The 17,881-nt window shown below is 56.1% G+C and overlaps 1 protein-coding gene across 1 annotated transcript; it reads left to right on the top strand.

Annotated features, from left to right (window-relative positions):
- Positions 1-540: 540 nt before the first annotated feature.
- On the top strand, positions 541-16,780 carry Plcb3 (phospholipase C beta 3). The gene is made up of 31 exons (XM_051146008.1): positions 541-752; positions 3,097-3,174; positions 3,331-3,399; positions 3,487-3,627; positions 3,889-3,968; positions 4,049-4,102; positions 4,196-4,271; positions 4,369-4,469; positions 4,969-5,135; positions 5,232-5,378; positions 6,325-6,565; positions 6,751-6,835; positions 6,925-7,111; positions 7,904-8,109; positions 9,637-9,733; positions 9,810-9,894; positions 10,138-10,262; positions 10,906-11,060; positions 11,152-11,313; positions 11,922-12,021; positions 12,105-12,209; positions 12,390-12,481; positions 13,988-14,132; positions 14,205-14,240; positions 14,347-14,539; positions 14,876-15,029; positions 15,122-15,198; positions 15,289-15,378; positions 15,466-15,523; positions 15,770-15,856; positions 15,942-16,780. Exons 1-31 carry the CDS (start codon positions 654-656, stop codon positions 16,143-16,145), a joined length of 3,696 nt encoding a protein of 1,231 aa, XP_051001965.1. The 5' UTR covers positions 541-653; the 3' UTR covers positions 16,146-16,780.
- Positions 16,781-17,881: the final 1,101 nt, after the last annotated feature.

Raw genomic sequence — 17,881 nt, 5'->3', positions numbered from 1 at the left:
GCCAGCTAAGTGCTCCCTAGGAGGGGGGAGGGTACTGCGCTGCAGCAGCAGGAGAGGATGAGGCGAAGTGAGGGCCCTTGGGGTGGGGTGGGGGGGAATAAAGAGTGATGGGATGACGTTTCCTGTGGAGTATGGTTGGAGTGGGGTAGGGGACAAGGCTGTGCTAACCCCCAGCTCTATCATCTCCGCCTTTTCCACTTGGAGCCCTCAACAGGCTGACCTTGGCCCATCTTGAGCACCTCCAACTTTCGTCCTTCCAGGTGCACCCTCAATAGTGCCGTGGCCCTAAGCTGTTTCACTTTAACTAATACCCCGGAAAGTAAAGTCCTACTGAACCCTCCAATAAAGACCCCCAAACTCAGCTCCATCCTCCCTTCGGCTGCAGTCGCCGCCCCGACCGCCAGGGGGCGCCGCCGCCGGGCGGGCTGGCCCACAGCGATGGGAGGGGGCAGCACCGCCCGACGAGGCGGGGCCTGGCGGGGGCGGGGCCGGGCGCCGAGTCTCCGGTCCGTCCGGGACAGACTGGCTGGCGGGCGGGCGGGCGCTGACGCCGCGGGGCCGGAGCGGGCCGCGCGCGAGAGTGTAGAGGGAGCAGAGGCACCGTCGGTTCCCGTCGGGGCTCCGTAGGTCCCAGAGCCGCCTCTGGCTTGGCCATGGCGGGCGCCAGGCCCGGCGTCCACGCGCTGCAGCTGGAGCCGCCCACCGTGGTGGAGACCCTACGGCGCGGGAGTAAGTTCATCAAATGGGACGAGGTAAGAGTGGCTGTCCCCTGCTTTGCCCAGATCGGAGGATTCCTTCATTCACTTTCGGCTAGATGCCAGGGATCCCCATTTAAGTGTTGCCTGACCACAGCACCCCCCCATTCCAGCCTTCCTGCACTCCGGAAACTTGAGTCCCCTGTCGTCTCGGTAATTGAAGACTTTGTCCCCCCCGCAACCTGGTCCTTCAGTTGTGGTCAACTGGGCTCTCCACTCCTTGGCATGGAGACTTTGAACCCCAGTAAATCCTGTCTCTCTTCTCACTCACTTTCCCACCCTTGCCAGACGAATTCTAGTCCTGTTTCTGGTCTCCAGATCCCTGCGTCCGACACTGGACTCCCAGGGGGCATATGGCATCCTTTTCCTGGGTGGGGTGTCACTGGGACCCCACTCTTCCCAGTGCCTCGCCCGAGCAGTTCTGTTCACCACTTTTCACCCTGTCCTGGTTGGTACCCCTTCCCTGCTTCTGGATTCCAGTGAGCTTTCTGTTCAGGTGGGAGTACCAAGTCACCCCTACTGGAGACTTTGTCCCCTTTGCAACTCTGGGAACTTTGCTCCCCACTCCTTAACTTTGTGACTTTGGACACCAATAAATCCTGGCCCCCATTTTTTACTGCTTTTCCCCTGGTACTTAACCAGTACCCACCTGCGGCTTCTTATTCGGGTCCCATGTCTCACCCACGTTTTCGTACCGGTCCCTCCCCTACCCCCTGGGCCCCTCGCTCCCTAGGGCCTCAACCCAGCGGCCTGAGCTTCCTTACTGTTGCTTCCCAGTAGGGCCATAGGCCTGGAAGACGCTAGGTTTCTTTCCGGCTGGGTGGGGCAGGAGTGGGAACTAAGGGGAGGGGCTGGGGGCGTGGCCTTAGCTGCAGGTGTGCTGGGCAAGGGCACCCTCAGGGGCCCCCCCAAGACCCCTTCCCCCAGCCCAGCCTAAAGGGAAAAGTTTCTCCTTTTCCTTGCAGTGTGATAAACCCAAATAAGGAAGTGGAAACAGGGAGCGGGCCTGGGGTGGGGTAGGGGTGCCGAACACAGTTTGGAACTGAAGAGCCAGGGTCCTGGGTGTCTGTCGAAGGTTAGGCCCCTGAGGAAGGTACCACAGGGGCTCTAGGGACAATGCCCACAAATTTCCCCCTTTCTAGCACTACTGGAGGCTGGGTAGTCAGGCCCAGGGCAAGGTTAGAGTCTCCTAAAGGGGTTGGGACCCAGTGTGCTCCCGTTAGAGTTGACAGATTGTGAATCCCATGGGTTTCGGGACCTGTGTCCCCAGATCAGCTGCTATCTTTTTGTAAACCAAGACTGCATGGGTGGGGCTGTGCAACCCCCTTCCCCCAAGAGAGAAACTGAGGTCTCTGCTGTGAGGTTGATGCTGAGACCAGGAGCCAGGGGTCCTGCAGGGGTCCTGACTCTCGGTTTCCCAAGCCTCAGGACTTGGCAAGTATACCTTGAAAATCCTGACCTCTCAGTTTCTTCCAATGTAAAATGGGGGTGATGGCAGGATGCACCTCACAGGGCTTTGGGGAGCATGAAGAAGGGGTTTTAAAATTCAGCGTGTAGAATTGGACGTGCTTCATAGTTGGGGGGTGTGGGATTGGGCGTGTGCACTGTTGGTGGCAGGATTGTGTAGAGCAACAGTCTGGGGATTCAAATCCTCTTTTGGCTCAAGGGGCATTCTACTGACTAGAGTGGAAGTCCTTGCTGGTCTTAAGCACATGGGGCAGTTCTGGGCATTAGTGACTGGGTCCTTTCCAGAAAATGGGCATATTCCTAATACCCTGCCCTTCTGCCAGTCCCCATAGGACTGTCAGAGAGAAGATTAAACTCCCTGCTTAGTCTACTTGGTGGGGGGATGGGGGCTCTTCTATAAGATGGAGTGAGCCTGGAGACTCTGAGGATCCCATAAGGTACAGTGTGGTGGATGATGAGCTTAGAGACAGATCTTAGGGTGGCCAGCCAGTTAACTGTGAGGCCTCAAGGGAAACAGAGAGGCTTTAGATCTGGGCTCCCAAGCTCTCTGCTTTCATACAGCAGGAGTATGCTGAAGAGAGCTGTGCGGCAGAGGATTCCAGCATCCCCGACCTCTCAGGCCTTCCAGGGAAACTGAGGCTAGGATGGGCTCCTGGAGGCCTCATGAGTAGAACAGAAAGGAAAGCAGAGGGAAGGGCGGGGCAAAGGCGGGGTGATGGGGACGGGGACCTAGTGGCAAAGGTGAAGCTGGGAGCAGTGTTGGGGTGAGCCTGAGATGCTGTGTTGAGGACACCCATAGTCTGGAGGAGCTCCCTCTTGGCAGAAGCCAAGCCTGCTCTCCCTCCTGACTCTTGTTCTCTTGTACTGCCCTCAGGAGGCCTCCAGTCGGAACCTGGTGACCCTGCGTGTGGATCCCAATGGCTTCTTCTTATACTGGACAGGACCTAATATGGTGAGAGTGGTAATGGTGCTACTGGCTCTGGCCTAGGCCCCTTTGGGTGACCCCTGTCTAGCCCTCTGTCCTGGGGTGGCCATTCCCCACCCTGCGTGGCAAGATTAAGGACCCTTCATACTTCTTAGACATAAACCTTGGCTCTCTTTTCCCCAGGAGGTGGACACACTGGACATCAGCTCCATCAGGGACACAAGGACAGGTCGCTATGCCCGCCTGCCCAAGGTGAGGCATTAGACCTTCTACTGATGGGGCCAAGGTTGTCAGGGGACAAGACACCCCTCCTCCTCACCCTTGGCTTTCACTACACAGGACCCCAAGATTCGAGAAGTCCTGGGCTTTGGGGGCCCTGATGCCCGGCTGGAGGAGAAGCTGATGACGGTGGTGGCTGGGCCAGACCCAGTAAACATCACTTTCTTGAACTTCATGGCTGTGCAAGATGACACCGTCAAGGTGGGTTGGGATCAGGAGATAACCCAGGAGAGAGAGCAGATGCTTCATTGGAAGACATTATGTAGCCCAGGCTGGCCTCAAACTCAGAGCATCCCTCCTGCTTAAGTTTCTCAAGTGCCAGGATTACAGGCATGAGCCACCACTCGGTAGCTGTGTCCTCCTGATTGACGTTTTATGCCCCAGACCCTGTTGGGGATGTAGGCTACGGCTGGGCTAGCCCCTCTGTTCCCTTCACGTCTTTCCCTGTGTGCTAATTCCCAGGTCTGGTCGGAGGAGTTGTTTAAACTAGCTATGAACATACTGGCCCAGAACGCCTCCCGGAACACCTTCCTGCGGAAAGCGTGAGCCCTGGGTTCCCCGGGGGAGCACTGGGGGCTCAGCTGACCCGTCTCAAGATCTGACCCTTGTACCTGCTTCCCAGATACACGAAGCTGAAGCTGCAGGTGAACCAGGATGGACGGATTCCGGTCAAGAAGTGAGCACCCCCTTCCCCTCGGCATCTTCTATCCTGCCCTGACCTTGGTGACCTTTGCCCCCTACTGACCCTGACCCCTCCTGCCCGCATCAGCATTCTGAAGATGTTCTCAGCAGACAAGAAGCGGGTGGAGACTGCGCTTGAGTCCTGTGGCCTCAACTTCAACCGGGTGTGTGGGGCCAGGGCCAGGGTGAGGGTGGGGCAGGGTGGGGTGTCACAGTGGGTGCCCACTTTCTGGAACTGACCACACACTCCTCACCTCTCAGAGTGAGGCCATCCGACCTGATGAATTTTCCTTGGAAATCTTTGAGCGGTTCTTGAACAAGCTGTGTCTGCGACCCGATATTGACAAGATCCTATTGGAGATGTAAGCAGCATGAGTGGCTCTGCCTCTGGCCTCTGCTCAGCGCTCTTCTGGCCCAGTAAAAAGGGGTGTGGGTGGGCAGGTTTGTGGGGCCTGTTCAGGGTACTCATTTGTTTTCTGGAACTCTGTGCTGTCCCTTTGCCACAGGGGCCTACTCAGAGTGGGATCCAAGGGGCTCAGGCATGTTGTGGTACTTGCTACTTGCCTGAACCAAAATAGTGTGAGGGACCAGAGCCATGACTGGTCCTGGGGTCTAGAGGCTGGGAGTGATGGGTTGAGCATTTAACAGTTTCTAAAGCCCTTATGAATGCTGATGCCAGTCTATTTCTGCCTGACACTGTTGAGTGGTCAGGAGAGCGGACAGGGAAACTGAGGCCCAGAATACCTATTTGTGGCTGCTGAAGTTAGGCGCAGGCCTTCCCACTCGTGTTTCCCAGAGTGAGGGCTTAGCACCAGGTCGGAGCTGAGGCTGCAGCTTGACTCAGCTTCTGGGCCCCTCCAGAGGTGCCAAGGGCAAGCCATACCTCACCCTGGAGCAGCTCATGGACTTTATCAACCAGAAGCAAAGAGACCCGAGACTCAATGAAGTGCTGTACCCACCGCTGCGGCCCTCACAGGCTCGGCTGCTCATTGAGAAGTATGAGCCGAACCAACAGTTCCTGGAGCGCGGTGAGTGGCGTGGGGCAGTGGGGGTGGGGAGTAGGGGGGTGGGGCAGTGGGGGGGATGGGCCAGGCCCAGCTGACCTGTTGGCACCCCATCCCCAGACCAGATGTCTATGGAGGGCTTCAGCCGCTACCTGGGAGGGGAGGAGAACGGCGTGCTGCCTCTAGAGGCCCTCGATCTGAGCATGGACATGACGCAGCCACTGAGCGCCTACTTCATCAATTCCTCACACAACACCTATCTCACTGGTGAGAGAGAGAGGGGGCGCCAAGCGCAGACACCCACGTCCTCTGCCCTCACACGTTTCTCCTTTGCGGGAGAGCTTTCAACTCTGTCATTCATTGGCCAAATCTGGGGAAGGGACAGGAACGGCCACCCTGCCCCAGAGTCAGGATCTCTGTGGGGTATGCCTTACGGGTGGGTATCTTGGAGTGTCCCTGGGGAGGGACTGAAGGCATTTCTGTTGGCATTGTGCCCGAGCAGCCTGCACGATGCCTGCACAGGAGGAAGATGGTGTTAGAAGTTAGGCTGGGGGAGGGGGACGGTGGTGCAGCTCAGGGATAGAGTACTGGTCTACCATATGCACAGCTCCAGGAGAAGACGAAAAAGAAGTCCCAGGAGTGGGGGGAACATGGGCCTATGGGCAGGTAAACAGTCAGAGACAGTTGGTGTGAGAAGGCTGGGCTCAGCCCTGGTCCGGAAGGCTTCCCGGTTCAGTGTGAGTGGCAGAGAGGTTCTTTGGAAGTTCTGTGGAGCCTGGGCTGGAGCAGGGAGGGGCTGTGATCCCCTAGGCAGGAGGTGGTGAGGCTGGTGCAGGCCAGAGGTGGGTGGCAGGAGTAGATAATAGTAAATACTAGTTGGGTCCTAGGAAGCTCTGGAAGGTGTCTGGGGATTCTGTGGTTCAGGGTAGTGGGGCAGTGCTGGGAGTAGTTTATGTGAGAGAATGTGAGCCTTGGAGGAGGAACCAGTTAGGTCTGCAAATGCCATTGAATGCCTGCTCTGCGCCCACCTGGTGAACACCAGGGACTGGGGTTTAGGATGTCTGCCTTTTCCTGAGGCCTTCTCCGGGAGATGGTGCTGGCTAGAGTGTACCACCTGGAACTGGGCTGTGTCGGGGGTCTCTCTGTCTCCAGTATGGGTTGGTTCCACATGGAGCAGGCTGGCCAGGGGATAGTGACACAGCCTCACCTGCAGCGGGCCAGCTGGCTGGAACATCGTCGGTGGAGATGTACCGCCAGGCTCTGCTGTGGGGTTGCCGCTGCGTGGAGCTGGATGTGTGGAAGGGACGGCCGCCAGAGGAGGAGCCCTTCATCACCCACGGTTTCACCATGACCACTGAGGTGCCATTACGTGATGTGCTTGAGGCCATTGCTGAGTCAGCCTTCAAGACCTCACCCTACCCTGTCATCCTCTCCTTTGAGAACCATGTGGACTCGTGAGTGGGCCTGCCCTGGGAATCTCTAGAGAGACCTCTGACGGAGGCACTCTGGGTGGACCCCAACACAACCCTTGTGTTTTCATCACCTCTGATCCTGGGGGTGCCTCCTTACTCTGCAGGCCTCTGGCCTGACCTGTGTCAGCTTCCCCTGGGAACCTCTGACGCTGACATTGTCTCCACAGGGCCAAGCAGCAGGCCAAGATGGCCGAGTACTGCCGCTCTATCTTTGGGGATGCACTGCTCATTGACCCACTGGAAAAGTACCCGGTATGGGGTGGGGTGGGGCCTGGAGTTAAGGTAGGGTGTACGGAGGTGAAGGGTGACCGAACAGATCCTGACTTGTCCACACTGCCCAGCTATCTGCGGGCGTTCCACTGCCTAGTCCACAGGACCTGATGGGCCGTATCTTGGTGAAGAATAAGAAGAGACATCGGCCCAGCACAGGCGTCCCTGACAGCTCAATTCGCAAGCGGCCACTGGAGCAGAGCAACTCAGCCCTGAGCGAGAGCTCAGCTGCCACAGAGCCCTCCTCACCTCAGCTTGGTATGGCCTGGCCTGACCTCCAGCCCTGATCCTAACTTAACCTCTCACCCAATTGTCTCCATCACTCAGCCCCTGACCTCCTTTCTTACCACCTCTTGGCTGAGTGGTGATCCCTGACTTCCAACATGTCTACTGCTGCCCGGCCAGGGCAGGGCTCTGGATTCTGACCTTTGACCTCATTGACCCTCTTCCTTCAGGCCCTTAACAGTTCATTTGTAACCTTCACTGACTCTGTTCACCCCACTACTTAATTTTCTTTTTCATAATTTAATTTCCCTTTATGTGCAGTGGTGTGAGGGTGTCAGATCCCCTGGAACTGGAGTTTTAGACAGTTGTGGGCTGCCATGTGGGTGCTGGGAATTGAACCAGGGCCCTTTGGAAGAGCAGACAGTGCTCTTAACCACTGAGCCATCTCTCTGGCCCCAGCTACTTAAGATTTCAGCTAACCTGTGCCCAGGCACCTTATCGAGGTCCCTCATCACATGACACTTAACTGCTCACCCCAGTAATTCCCACCGGGCATGGCTCTGGCTGAGCCCGGCTTGCAACCCCACCATGTTACCATTTAGCTGCTCTGGCTGTTGTTCTGGTTCCCTGCTGTATATAACTCTGACCTGTGACACCCCTGGACAAGCACCACCTTTAATGCCACCCAGACCCTGACCCCTACCCTCTCCCCAAGCTGTACCTCTCTACAAGGGCACCCTGACCTCCCACCCTCACTGAGTACAACCTGCAGGCTCCCTCCGCCTCAGCCTGTGGTCTTGACATCTGCCCCTTGGCCTTGTACAGGGTCCCCCAGCTCTGACAGCTGCCCTGGCCTAAGCAATGGGGAGGAGGTGGGACCTGAGAAGACCAACCTGGAGCCCCAGAAGTCTGTGGGTGAGGAGGGCCTCAGCCGCGGACCTAATGTTCTCATACCTGCTGACCGAGAGGATGAGGAGGAAGATGAAGAGGAGGAGGAAACAACAGATCCCAAAAAGCCCACCACTGATGAGGTTAGGACCACAGGCAGGCAGAGGGGGCATTTGTTGGGCACCTGCTGCTTGTGGCGGCCACTGTGCTGGCTGTTTGCTGTTGGTCTGTGTAGGTCCCCAGCTTGAGGAGGTGTGCAGATGAGTCTACAAGAGTTAGGGCGGGAGGCCAATGGGATGGCTCCAGTAGTGAAAGCATCTGCTTCCACATGCTTGTCCTCCTAACATATAATAAATAAAAAAAAATAAGATGTGATAATAAGCCAGGCGTGGTGGCGCACGCCTTTAATCCCAGCACTCAGGAGGCAGAGGCAGGCGGATCACTGTGAGTTCGAGGCCAGCCTGGTCTACAAAGTGAGTCCAGGATGGCCAAGGCTACACAGAGAAACCCTGTCTCAAAAAACCAAAAAAAAAAAAAAAAAAAAAAAAAAAAGATGTGATAATAAAAGCTGGATGTAGGGGTGCGTGCCTTTAGTTCCAGCACTTGGGAGGCAGATAGGTGAATCTCTCTGGGTTTGAGGCCAGCCTTATCTACAGAGTAAGATCCAGGACAGCTAGGGCTACACAGAGAAGCCCTGTCTCAAAAAAACAAATGAGCTGGGCGTGGGTGGGGCATGCCTTTAATCCCAGCACTCAGGAAGCAGAAACTGGCGGATCATTGTGAGTTTGAGGCCAGCCTTGTCTACAAAGTGAGTCCAGAACAGCCAAGGCTACACAGAGAAACCCTGTCTCAGAAAAAACAAAATGAGACAAAAGAAAAAAACCGAAAATAAAAACAAACCCAAAACAAAGTGTGGTAGTGCATGCCTTTAATCTCACCACTCAGGAATCAGAGGCAGGTAGATCTTTCTGAGTTTGAGGCCAGCCTGGTTCTAGGCTATCAAGAGCAACATAGACCCTATTTCTAAATGAATAAATAAAAATAATTACCAAAAAAAAAAAAAAAAAAAAAAGTTTAGCGCATAGGACTGGTAAGGTGACATAGCAAGTAATAGCGCTTACCTGGTGACCTGAGTTTGATACCCAGAACCCAAGGTAGAAGGACACAACTGATTCCCAAAAGTTGTCCCCTGATCAATGTGTGTGCACGATGGCAGCAAGTGCCCACACTTACACACACTCGTTCTCACACACAAAATAAGTAGTAAATAGATGTAAGAGTTTAAATAGGAGAGGGTGCAGAATTGCAGGGTCAGGGAAAGGGACAGTGCCCTGACAGGGAAGCTGAGGCAGACAGACCTGAATTGGTCAGACTAGCATGTGTCGAGGCCCTGTGGCAGGAGAGACTGGTGCAAGAGGAGGGCATTTCAAGGGGAATTGTGGGGAGTAGAGGTGACAAGTCACTGTGGCTGTTGTGGGAAGGTGTGTGTATGCAGGGCAGTGTGAGCCCTTTGTCTAGGTGATAAGTCAGCATCTTACAGGAAGCTGCTGGCCAATACTACTGCAAGCGTGGGAAAGGGCCAGCCCATCTTTGGGGTGTGTGTGTGTGTGTGGTGGGGGGGGGGAATCAGGGACATCTGGTATTACTAACCTTGAGTTTGGGGGCCACAGGGCACAGCCAGCAGTGAGGTCAATGCCACTGAGGAGATGTCGACACTTGTCAACTACATTGAGCCTGTCAAGTTCAAGTCCTTTGAGGCAGCTCGAAGTGAGTGGGGCTGGGTGACTGGGAGCTGGCTGTGCCAGGCCCTGCCAGGTCTTAAATCTTCCCTCTGCCATTTCAGAAAGGAACAAGTGCTTCGAGATGTCATCCTTCGTAGAGACCAAGGCAATGGAGCAGCTGACCAAGAGTCCCATGGAGTTTGTGGAGTATCCTCTCCAGGCACCGGGGCTAGCGGGGGGCCAGGCAGGGACTTGTGGATGCCTCAGGCATGGGACCCCACAGAAGCCGTCGGCATGAGGTCCTCAGTAGGCTGAGGTGTGGAGGCTTAGTCGGGGCAGCAAGGGCAGCTTGGCTGGGAGTGGGATCCCTGGAGCATGGCGCTGGGGTTTGAGGTGGAGACTGGCAGCAGAGTTGTCTCGTTTCCTTATGGCCCTGACCACCAACCCCAGATACAACAAACAGCAGCTCAGCCGCATCTACCCCAAGGGCACCCGTGTGGACTCCTCCAATTACATGCCTCACCTCTTCTGGAACGTGGGTTGCCAGCTTGTTGCCCTCAACTTCCAGACCTTGGGTGAGCTCTGGCCCTCTGTCTTAGGGTTTTTAGTGGTGGGATAAAACAGTGTGACTAAAAGCAACTTGGGAAGGAAGGGGCTTATTTCATCTTATAGTTTACAAGTCCATCAAGGGAAGCCAGGACAGGAACTGGAGCAGAAGCCACAGAAGAGTGCAGCTTACTGGCTTGCGTCTCGTGGCTTGCTCAGGCTGCCTTCAGCATCCAGGACCAGCCGTCCAGGGGTGGCATTGCCCACAGTGGGATAAGCTCTCTCATTATCAATCATTAATCAAAAAAGAAAACAAGAAAGAAGTGTACCACAGGTGTGCCCACAGGTCAATCTGGTGGGAGGCATTTTCTCAAGTGAGGTTCCCTCTTCCAAAGTGATGCCAGTTGCGGTCACTGTGGCCCCCAGTTGGCGAGCACACCCTCCTTGACCCTGACCCATTGTACTGGCTTCTGATTTACCTAATCCTAGGTCCCAAAATATAACCCAGACTTTGTCCGGAGCCCTCACCTTAACTGATTCTATGGACCCTCACCTGTCTTATTCTTGAGGACCCTTGAATCCATCTGGACTCCTCCCTGGTCCTGGACTTTGAACTCTGGCTGACCCCAACTAGGCCATCTAACCAACCGACCCTGCCCGTGTTGCCTACAGACATGCCGATGCAGCTCAACGCAGGCGTGTTTGAGTACAACGGGCGCAGTGGGTACTTGCTCAAGCCTGAGTTCATGCGGCGGCCGGACAAGTCTTTTGACCCCTTCACTGAGGTCATCGTAGATGGCATAGTGGCCAACGCCTTGCGGGTCAAGGTGGGGCCCAGGAGGGGTTGGGCCTAGGGATTTCTAAGGGCAAGACACACAGCAGCTGCCTCACTTACCTTCCTGAGCTGTGCCTCCCCAGGTGATTTCAGGGCAGTTCCTGTCTGACAGGAAGGTGGGCATCTACGTTGAGGTGGACATGTTTGGTCTCCCAGTTGATACAAGACGCAAATACCGCACACGGACATCTCAGGGGAACTCATTCAACCCTGTGTGGGATGAGGAGCCCTTTGACTTCCCCAAGGTGAGCTCACTATGTGGCAGGCCAACCCACCCTGACTTGGCTGTGCTCTCAGTCTGAGAGTAGGGGCCGGGCACCCTAGTAGTGACTAGTGGTCAGAAAATGGAAGGGCAAGTAGCATCCCAGACCCTGCACGTCCCAGGAACAGGCTTGGGTTCCCTGTGCTGTACTGGGTGACAGCTGGGATAAGGAAAGGACAGGGGCTGTAGGGTAATGACAGCATGTCCTATCTTCTGTCACTCCTGTTCCTTCCCTACATGAGGAACAGACACTGACTGCCTCATCTCTAAGGCAGGAGGCACTCAACAGACACCACAGCTACAAGCTTGCTCTCCCTCCTATGGTCCCATGGGAATGTGGCCTCTACTCTTGACCTGGTTGAGGTGTGTCCTGAATTTATAACATGGCTCAGTATAGTTGCTAAGCAGGACCACAGTGTGGCCTGTCTCATCCCGTGGATGGCTTCTGGCTACCTGTGTTCTTGGTTCAGGACTCTCGTGGCCACTGGTCATCCCTTGAGCTGGGCTGCTGTGCTCTGAGGGTGCAGCCTTGGTGGCTGTGGTTTGGTTTTCCTGGCTCTGCCCCGTGGCTCAGCAGTCTGGGATCCACAGGTTGTGCTGCCCACGCTGGCCTCACTTCGCATTGCTGCCTTTGAGGAGGGGGGCAGATTCGTTGGGCACCGCATTCTGCCGGTCTCTGCCATTCGCTCAGGTGAGTCCATGGGCTTTGGGTAGCACTGCGGTGGCTCGGGGATTTGGCCAGACCTAGCCCACCTTGCTTTCCTGCCCACCCAGGATACCACTATGTCTGTCTGCGAAATGAGGCCAATCAGCCGTTGTGCCTGCCTGCCCTGCTTATCTACACTGAAGCTTCTGACTACATCCCAGACGACCACCAGGGTGAGACGGGGTGGTAGGCCACAGCAAGGCCCAGAAGGCTGGGAGCTGGGCTCGGGGAATGGCTAAATTGGGTGCCCCAGTTCAAGTGAGGGTCAGACTTCCCAACCTTGGAGCCCTGTGCTGGCAGGAAGAGTGTGGCCTGGGCTTTGGTTTGAAGACTGGACTTACTGTTCCCTCTAGATTATGCGGAGGCCCTGATTAACCCCATCAAACATGTCAACCTAATGGACCAGCGGGCCAAGCAGCTGGCTGCTCTCATTGGGGAAGGTGAGGTGAGTGAGCAGCAGTGGGCAACGCTTCCACAAGTACCCCAGCTCCACACCCCGCCATCTGATGCCCCTCTCCAAACTGCTGTTAAGTGTCTTAGTGCAGACCCCGGTTTCCTGTGCCAGCAGCCCGGCTCATGCCTGGGAAGCCTGCTGTCTTTTCTGGGTTCTTTTGTCTCACTCAAACCTGGAAATGAAGTCAAGTGGCTGCTCAGGTGCAGCTTGCTGTCAGGCCTAGAGTGAGGTCAGTCCCATCCTTGGCTCGCTGCCGTGCTCCCTCACAGAGATAGAACGCTGAGGCTATGGGAAGTCGCTCAGCGCCATACAGCCTGGCTGGGCCTCCAGCCCATTTTCAGCCCCTAAAGCTTGACCTTTCTGCCATGTTGCACAGGGGCTTTGGATGGCTTGCAGCGGGTGTAAGGGCTGTGGGCTTTTGCTTTTTGTGTGTTAACATGTTGGTATGTGTGTATATACATGTGTGTGTGTGTGGTTTTCCAGAGACACACTCTACCTTTATTTTCTGAGATAGGGACCTTTCACTGACCTAGACGAGCTGGCCAGTGAACGCAGGGACCCGCCTGTCTTTGCCTGCCCAGCACTGGGGTTATAGTCATGAGGGGATCTGACCGTGGGACATCATGCTTTCATAGCAAGCATTTTACTGAGTCAGTCAGGTTTCCAATTCCGTACCTCCACCCAGTGCTGGACAGGGATGGAGCCCAGGGTCGTTTGTTTTTGTTTCTAAGATAGGGTTTCTCTGTGTAGCCTTGACTATCCTGGACTCACTCCGTAGACCAGGCTGGCCTGGAACTCACAGGACTCCGCCTGCCTCTGCCTCCCAGGTGCTGGCTGGAGCCGAGGGTCTTGCGCAGCCCCAGGCAAACGCTCTACCCTCAGCTCGGCTGTGGGCTCTTGAAAGAGGATGTACACCATCAGCATTTGCACTGATTTGGGTTGTGTCTAGACTGGTATTTTCTCAAGCTCCAGGTGGGGTCAGAACCTTGGGTATACACACACTGGGGCACTGGAAGCCACGGGGAGATGGTGGCTTCCGTGGGGAGGCGCCAGGAGCAGAGGTTCAGCCGCATGTCCTGACCCGGTCCCATGGGGCCTGTGGCCGCCAGGAAAGAGATGACTGCAATTAGGGCTATGAGGAGCTGTTAGTGGAAGAGATTGGTGCCCGCTCGGCAGTTGCTTCCTTTGCTGATTAAATCAGAAGCTGAGCATCCAGGAGGAGGACAAACCGCCAGGCAGGGGTGGGGAGGGACACAGAGAGAGGACTCTTGGGGCTGGGCCAGGCTTTTCCAGAACCATCTGGAGGTTGTTGAAGACCTGCAGTGATCTGGTAACACGGAGCCTTCCTGGCTGGTGTGGACAAGGGTCTAGGGGGCGCCTATTGTTTATCTCTTCATGGTGCAGGCGGAGGGAGCTGGTAGGGGCATAGGGCATCCAGGAGGCGAAGGACCCGTGAGGTGAAGAGAACATTTTCAGAAAGAGTTTTCTCTCTTACAGACCCAGACCAGTAGAGAGCCATGTGAGGAGACCCAGCCTCAACAGCCAGGGGTCTCCAACCCCACACCTAACCCACTGGATACTTCACCCCGATGGCCTTCAGGCCCTACAAGCTCTCCTACTAGCACTTCCCTCAGTAGCCCAGGTAAGGGGCAGCCTGTGTGAGGGGTGGGCCAAGGGGATCCCTCAGCTACTCACCACAGCCTCTGCTCTTCAGGACAACGAGATGACCTGATTGCCAGCATCCTCTCTGGTAAGGAGCACAGCCTGATCTGGGGTAGGACCACCTGATGGGCATTTGCCCCTCCTAGCCCCGCCCACCTCAGCGGCTACCGTACCTCTTCTGCTCCCCCTTGCAGAGATGACCCTTACCCCCCTGGAAGAGCTCCGAAGCAGCAAGGCTATGGTGAAGCTCCGGAGCCGACAGGACAGAGACCTGAGGGAGCTGCATAAAAAGCACCAGCGCAAGGCCGTGGCCCTCACTCGCCGCCTTCTGGATGGCCTGGCTCAGGCCAGGGCTGAGGGCAAGTGCCGGCCCTCGCCCAGTGCCCCGTGAGTGCCCTGCAGCCTGTTGCCACCTGTGTTGTGTGCTCCCAGGAATATTGGAGGGAGGTGTACATGCGAGTCTCCACGCTGGGTGGGCATGCTTGGATGATAGGAAGGTCCTCACTCCATTCTGGGAGTTACACCTGTTCTGAAGTCCCCTGCCAGGAAGTGGGAACCTAGCATCTGTGTGGAGGTACCAGTTACAGCTGCTGACTCCACTGGGCCTCGTGATTTGCATAGTGTATCTCACCTGGCTGGTGCGGGCCACTGTCTGCTGGCACTGAGCCCTGCTCTAACTGTCCTACACCAAACCTGGCATTACTGAGAAGGTTCTTGCTACAGGGGCAGGGCCACCAATGTGGAAGACATGAAGGAAGAGGAGGAAGAGGCCAAACAGTATCGAGAGTTCCAGAACCGACAGGTACAGAGCCTGCTGGAGCTGAGGGAGGCCCAGGCAGATGCAGAGACCGAACGGAGGCTGGAGCACCTGAGACAGGTGAGAGGGGCATGTGGTAGGTAAGGGGAGTCAGCTTCCTGGCTAGCCCAGGAGGTTGCCCTGTGTTACCTGCTGGCTGCCTGTGTCCCCAGGCACAGCAGCGGCTCAGGGAGGTTGTCCTGGATGCACACACAACTCAGTTCAAGAAGCTGAAGGAGACGAATGAAAGGTAAAGGCAGGAGAGCCTGTGTGAGTGTGGTGGGACTCCGGTAACCAGCGTCCTGCCTCGACCCCGTCCTGTCCCTCTTTGCTGCTCCAGGGAGAAGAAGGAGCTTCAGAAGATCCTGGACAGAAAGCGCAACAACAGTATCTCAGAGGCCAAGACGAGAGAGAAACATAAGAAGGAGGTGTAAGTGTGCTGGGGCTGGGAGCCATTGAGTGAGGGGAGGCAGGGACGAGAGCCTGGGCGCTGAGCCATCCCCTTCCACCTCTGCAGGGAACTGACAGAGATTAATCGGCGGCACATCACTGAGTCAGTCAACTCCATCAGACGGGTGAGCGAGCCCCACCTCTCTTCCTTCACTCATCGGAAACTCAGCTCTTGCGTGCCTGGCTTGGTGCCACGTCGCTTGCTCTCTGGAAGGCTCCCGATGCCTTTATCCAGGGACTGTACCAACAGCCCCTGGTGCCTGCATCGTGTCAACACCTTTAGTGTCCTTGGGAGCCAGGACCCCCTCTCCCTGACTCAGTGCCCCCAGGCCTTGCCCCTCCTGCAGTTGAACTCTTGCCCTCCCTTGTAGCTGGAAGAGGCTCAGAAGCAGCGCCATGAACGCCTGGTGGCCGAGCAGCAGCAAATCCTCCAGCAGCTAGTGGAAGAGGAGCCCAAGGTGAGGCCTGGGAGGAGGCGGGCCGGGCAGGCGGGCGGGCGGAGTTGGGCAGCCTGGCCCCTCTGGGACACTTGTCCTTTTGCAGCTGCTGGCCCAGTTGACCCAGGAGTGTCAGGAACAGCGGGAGAGGTTGCCCCAGGAGATCCGTCGGTGCCTGCTGGGCGAGACCTCAGAAGGCTTGGGAGACAGCCCCCTGGTGGCCTGTGCCAGCAATGGCCATGCGCCGGGCAGTGGTGGGCACCTATCCGGTGCTGACTTGGAGAGCCAGGAGGAGAACACCCAGCTTTGAACTGGCTGAGCAAGAGGTGGCCACAGGACTGGGTGGGCACTGGGCTGTGGGTAGAAGACACTAATGCTTTGGGGGTTTTGTTTTTAACCTTTTATCTTTAGAAATTTTATTTTTTTATAATCTGAGGCAAATGCCTCACACTAACTCCCTTCATTTTCATTTTCTTGGGGCTTCTTTGGTCCTCAGCTTTCCTTTCTAACCTCAGGCCTATGGAAAGGGCTGGGGCTTGTGTTCCACAGCACTCACCCAAGATGGGTGCTCCCCAGCTCCCAAGGAGCAGTAGGTGGATGCGGCCCTGGAGCTCTGGGAAGTAGAGGCCAACCCTTTATACTTGGGAGATTTTTTTTTTTTTACATGAATAAAAGTGGACTTCAGGGACCCCGTGTAAAGTGTGCTTTGGATGAAAACACTCCGGGCTTAAGCTCTGGTTCTGCAATTTCCTCTGGGGCCTCAGTTTATTCATCTATAAAATGAGGTTATGCCATGGTTGGCCAGACTCCTTTGACCTTGTTCCCCACTAGAGGTTTCTCTGGCCTTCCCACCTCTGCCCTGAGCCCCTAGGTTCCCCAGCACCGTTACTCTCCTCTCCCTCAGCTGTTCTTTGTCTCTCTTTGCGCAGGCTCAGACCCTGCTTCAGGAAGCCTTCCCTACCCCCCTTCCTGTTGCCTCACACAATCCAAACACCCAGCATCTTCTGCCAGGGCTGCTCAGGGTTCCACAGGGATGGAGTGCTGATTTTTCAGATTGGTGGGAAGGCTCATGGCTCTATGGATAGTCTTAAGGACTGTCGCTGGCAGGGCTGTGGTACTCCGTGGGTGCCCTAGTGGCCCCCTCACCCCTATGAGGGAGATGTTTTTGCCTGTTTTACAGATATGGAAACAGGCCCTGAATGGAAGCTGCATTTTCTGGGCTGCAGCTAAGTGGAGACCTGCTGAGAGGCAGGATGACCTGCGTGACTAGCTCTGAGCTAAATGGTCTTCACCAGCCTGGAGGATCTGCTCCGAGCCTGGGACGAGCCAGAAACACCAGAGACCCTGTGGCAAGCGAATGGGCCAGGCTCTGCAGCTGGGGCAGGCTGGCACTTCTTCAAGGCCTCTCCCAGCTTCCTGGCGGTTGGGGCCTGGCTGCTCCCTCCAGAGGAAGGCAGCCTCTTATCTGGGCTTATCTCCTGCCAATGAAGTGTTTGCTTTGCTTTGTTTTTGTTGCAGCCCCAGGCAAACAGATCAGCTGGGAAGGCCAGAGAAACTGGGTGGCCAGGGCTGGGCTTCCCTCTACTCTCCTGGAGATGCCTGCCATTGCCCAAGTGTCTTCTAAAGCTGTCAGACCATGTCCTGTTCCCAGACCTGACACTCCTGTATTCCATGACCCATATTGCTGACTGGCTAACCTCCATTTCCCTAAACACTCCATTTGGGTAGGGGTCCTAAAAAACATACCAAGTCCCAACATCCTCATGCATCTCTCTGCTGAGAGTGTCAGTCCTAACTAAACATTGCCTCACCTTCAAGTCTGGCCTACTCCTTGAGGCCCTGCCCTGGGGGCCGCCCCCTCCCATGTTCCGGGAAGCACAGTTGTGGCGCAATTTATCTGCATATCCAGCGCAAAGCTCTGGCCTGGGCTAAAGGGGCGCCAATAAATCTCTGAACTGAGTTCTGGGCCCTGTTCCAGGTCCCCGTGAGAAGCTTCTCCGTTCCCTAGCGATCGTGCCGCCCCGGGTGCCCTGCCAGGTCCCTGAG

The sequence above is a fragment of the Acomys russatus genome, chromosome 5, assembly GCF_903995435.1.
Source record: "Acomys russatus chromosome 5, mAcoRus1.1, whole genome shotgun sequence".
NCBI lineage: Eukaryota > Metazoa > Chordata > Mammalia > Rodentia > Muridae > Acomys > Acomys russatus.
This window is presented reverse-complemented; position numbering and strand designations above follow the sequence as displayed.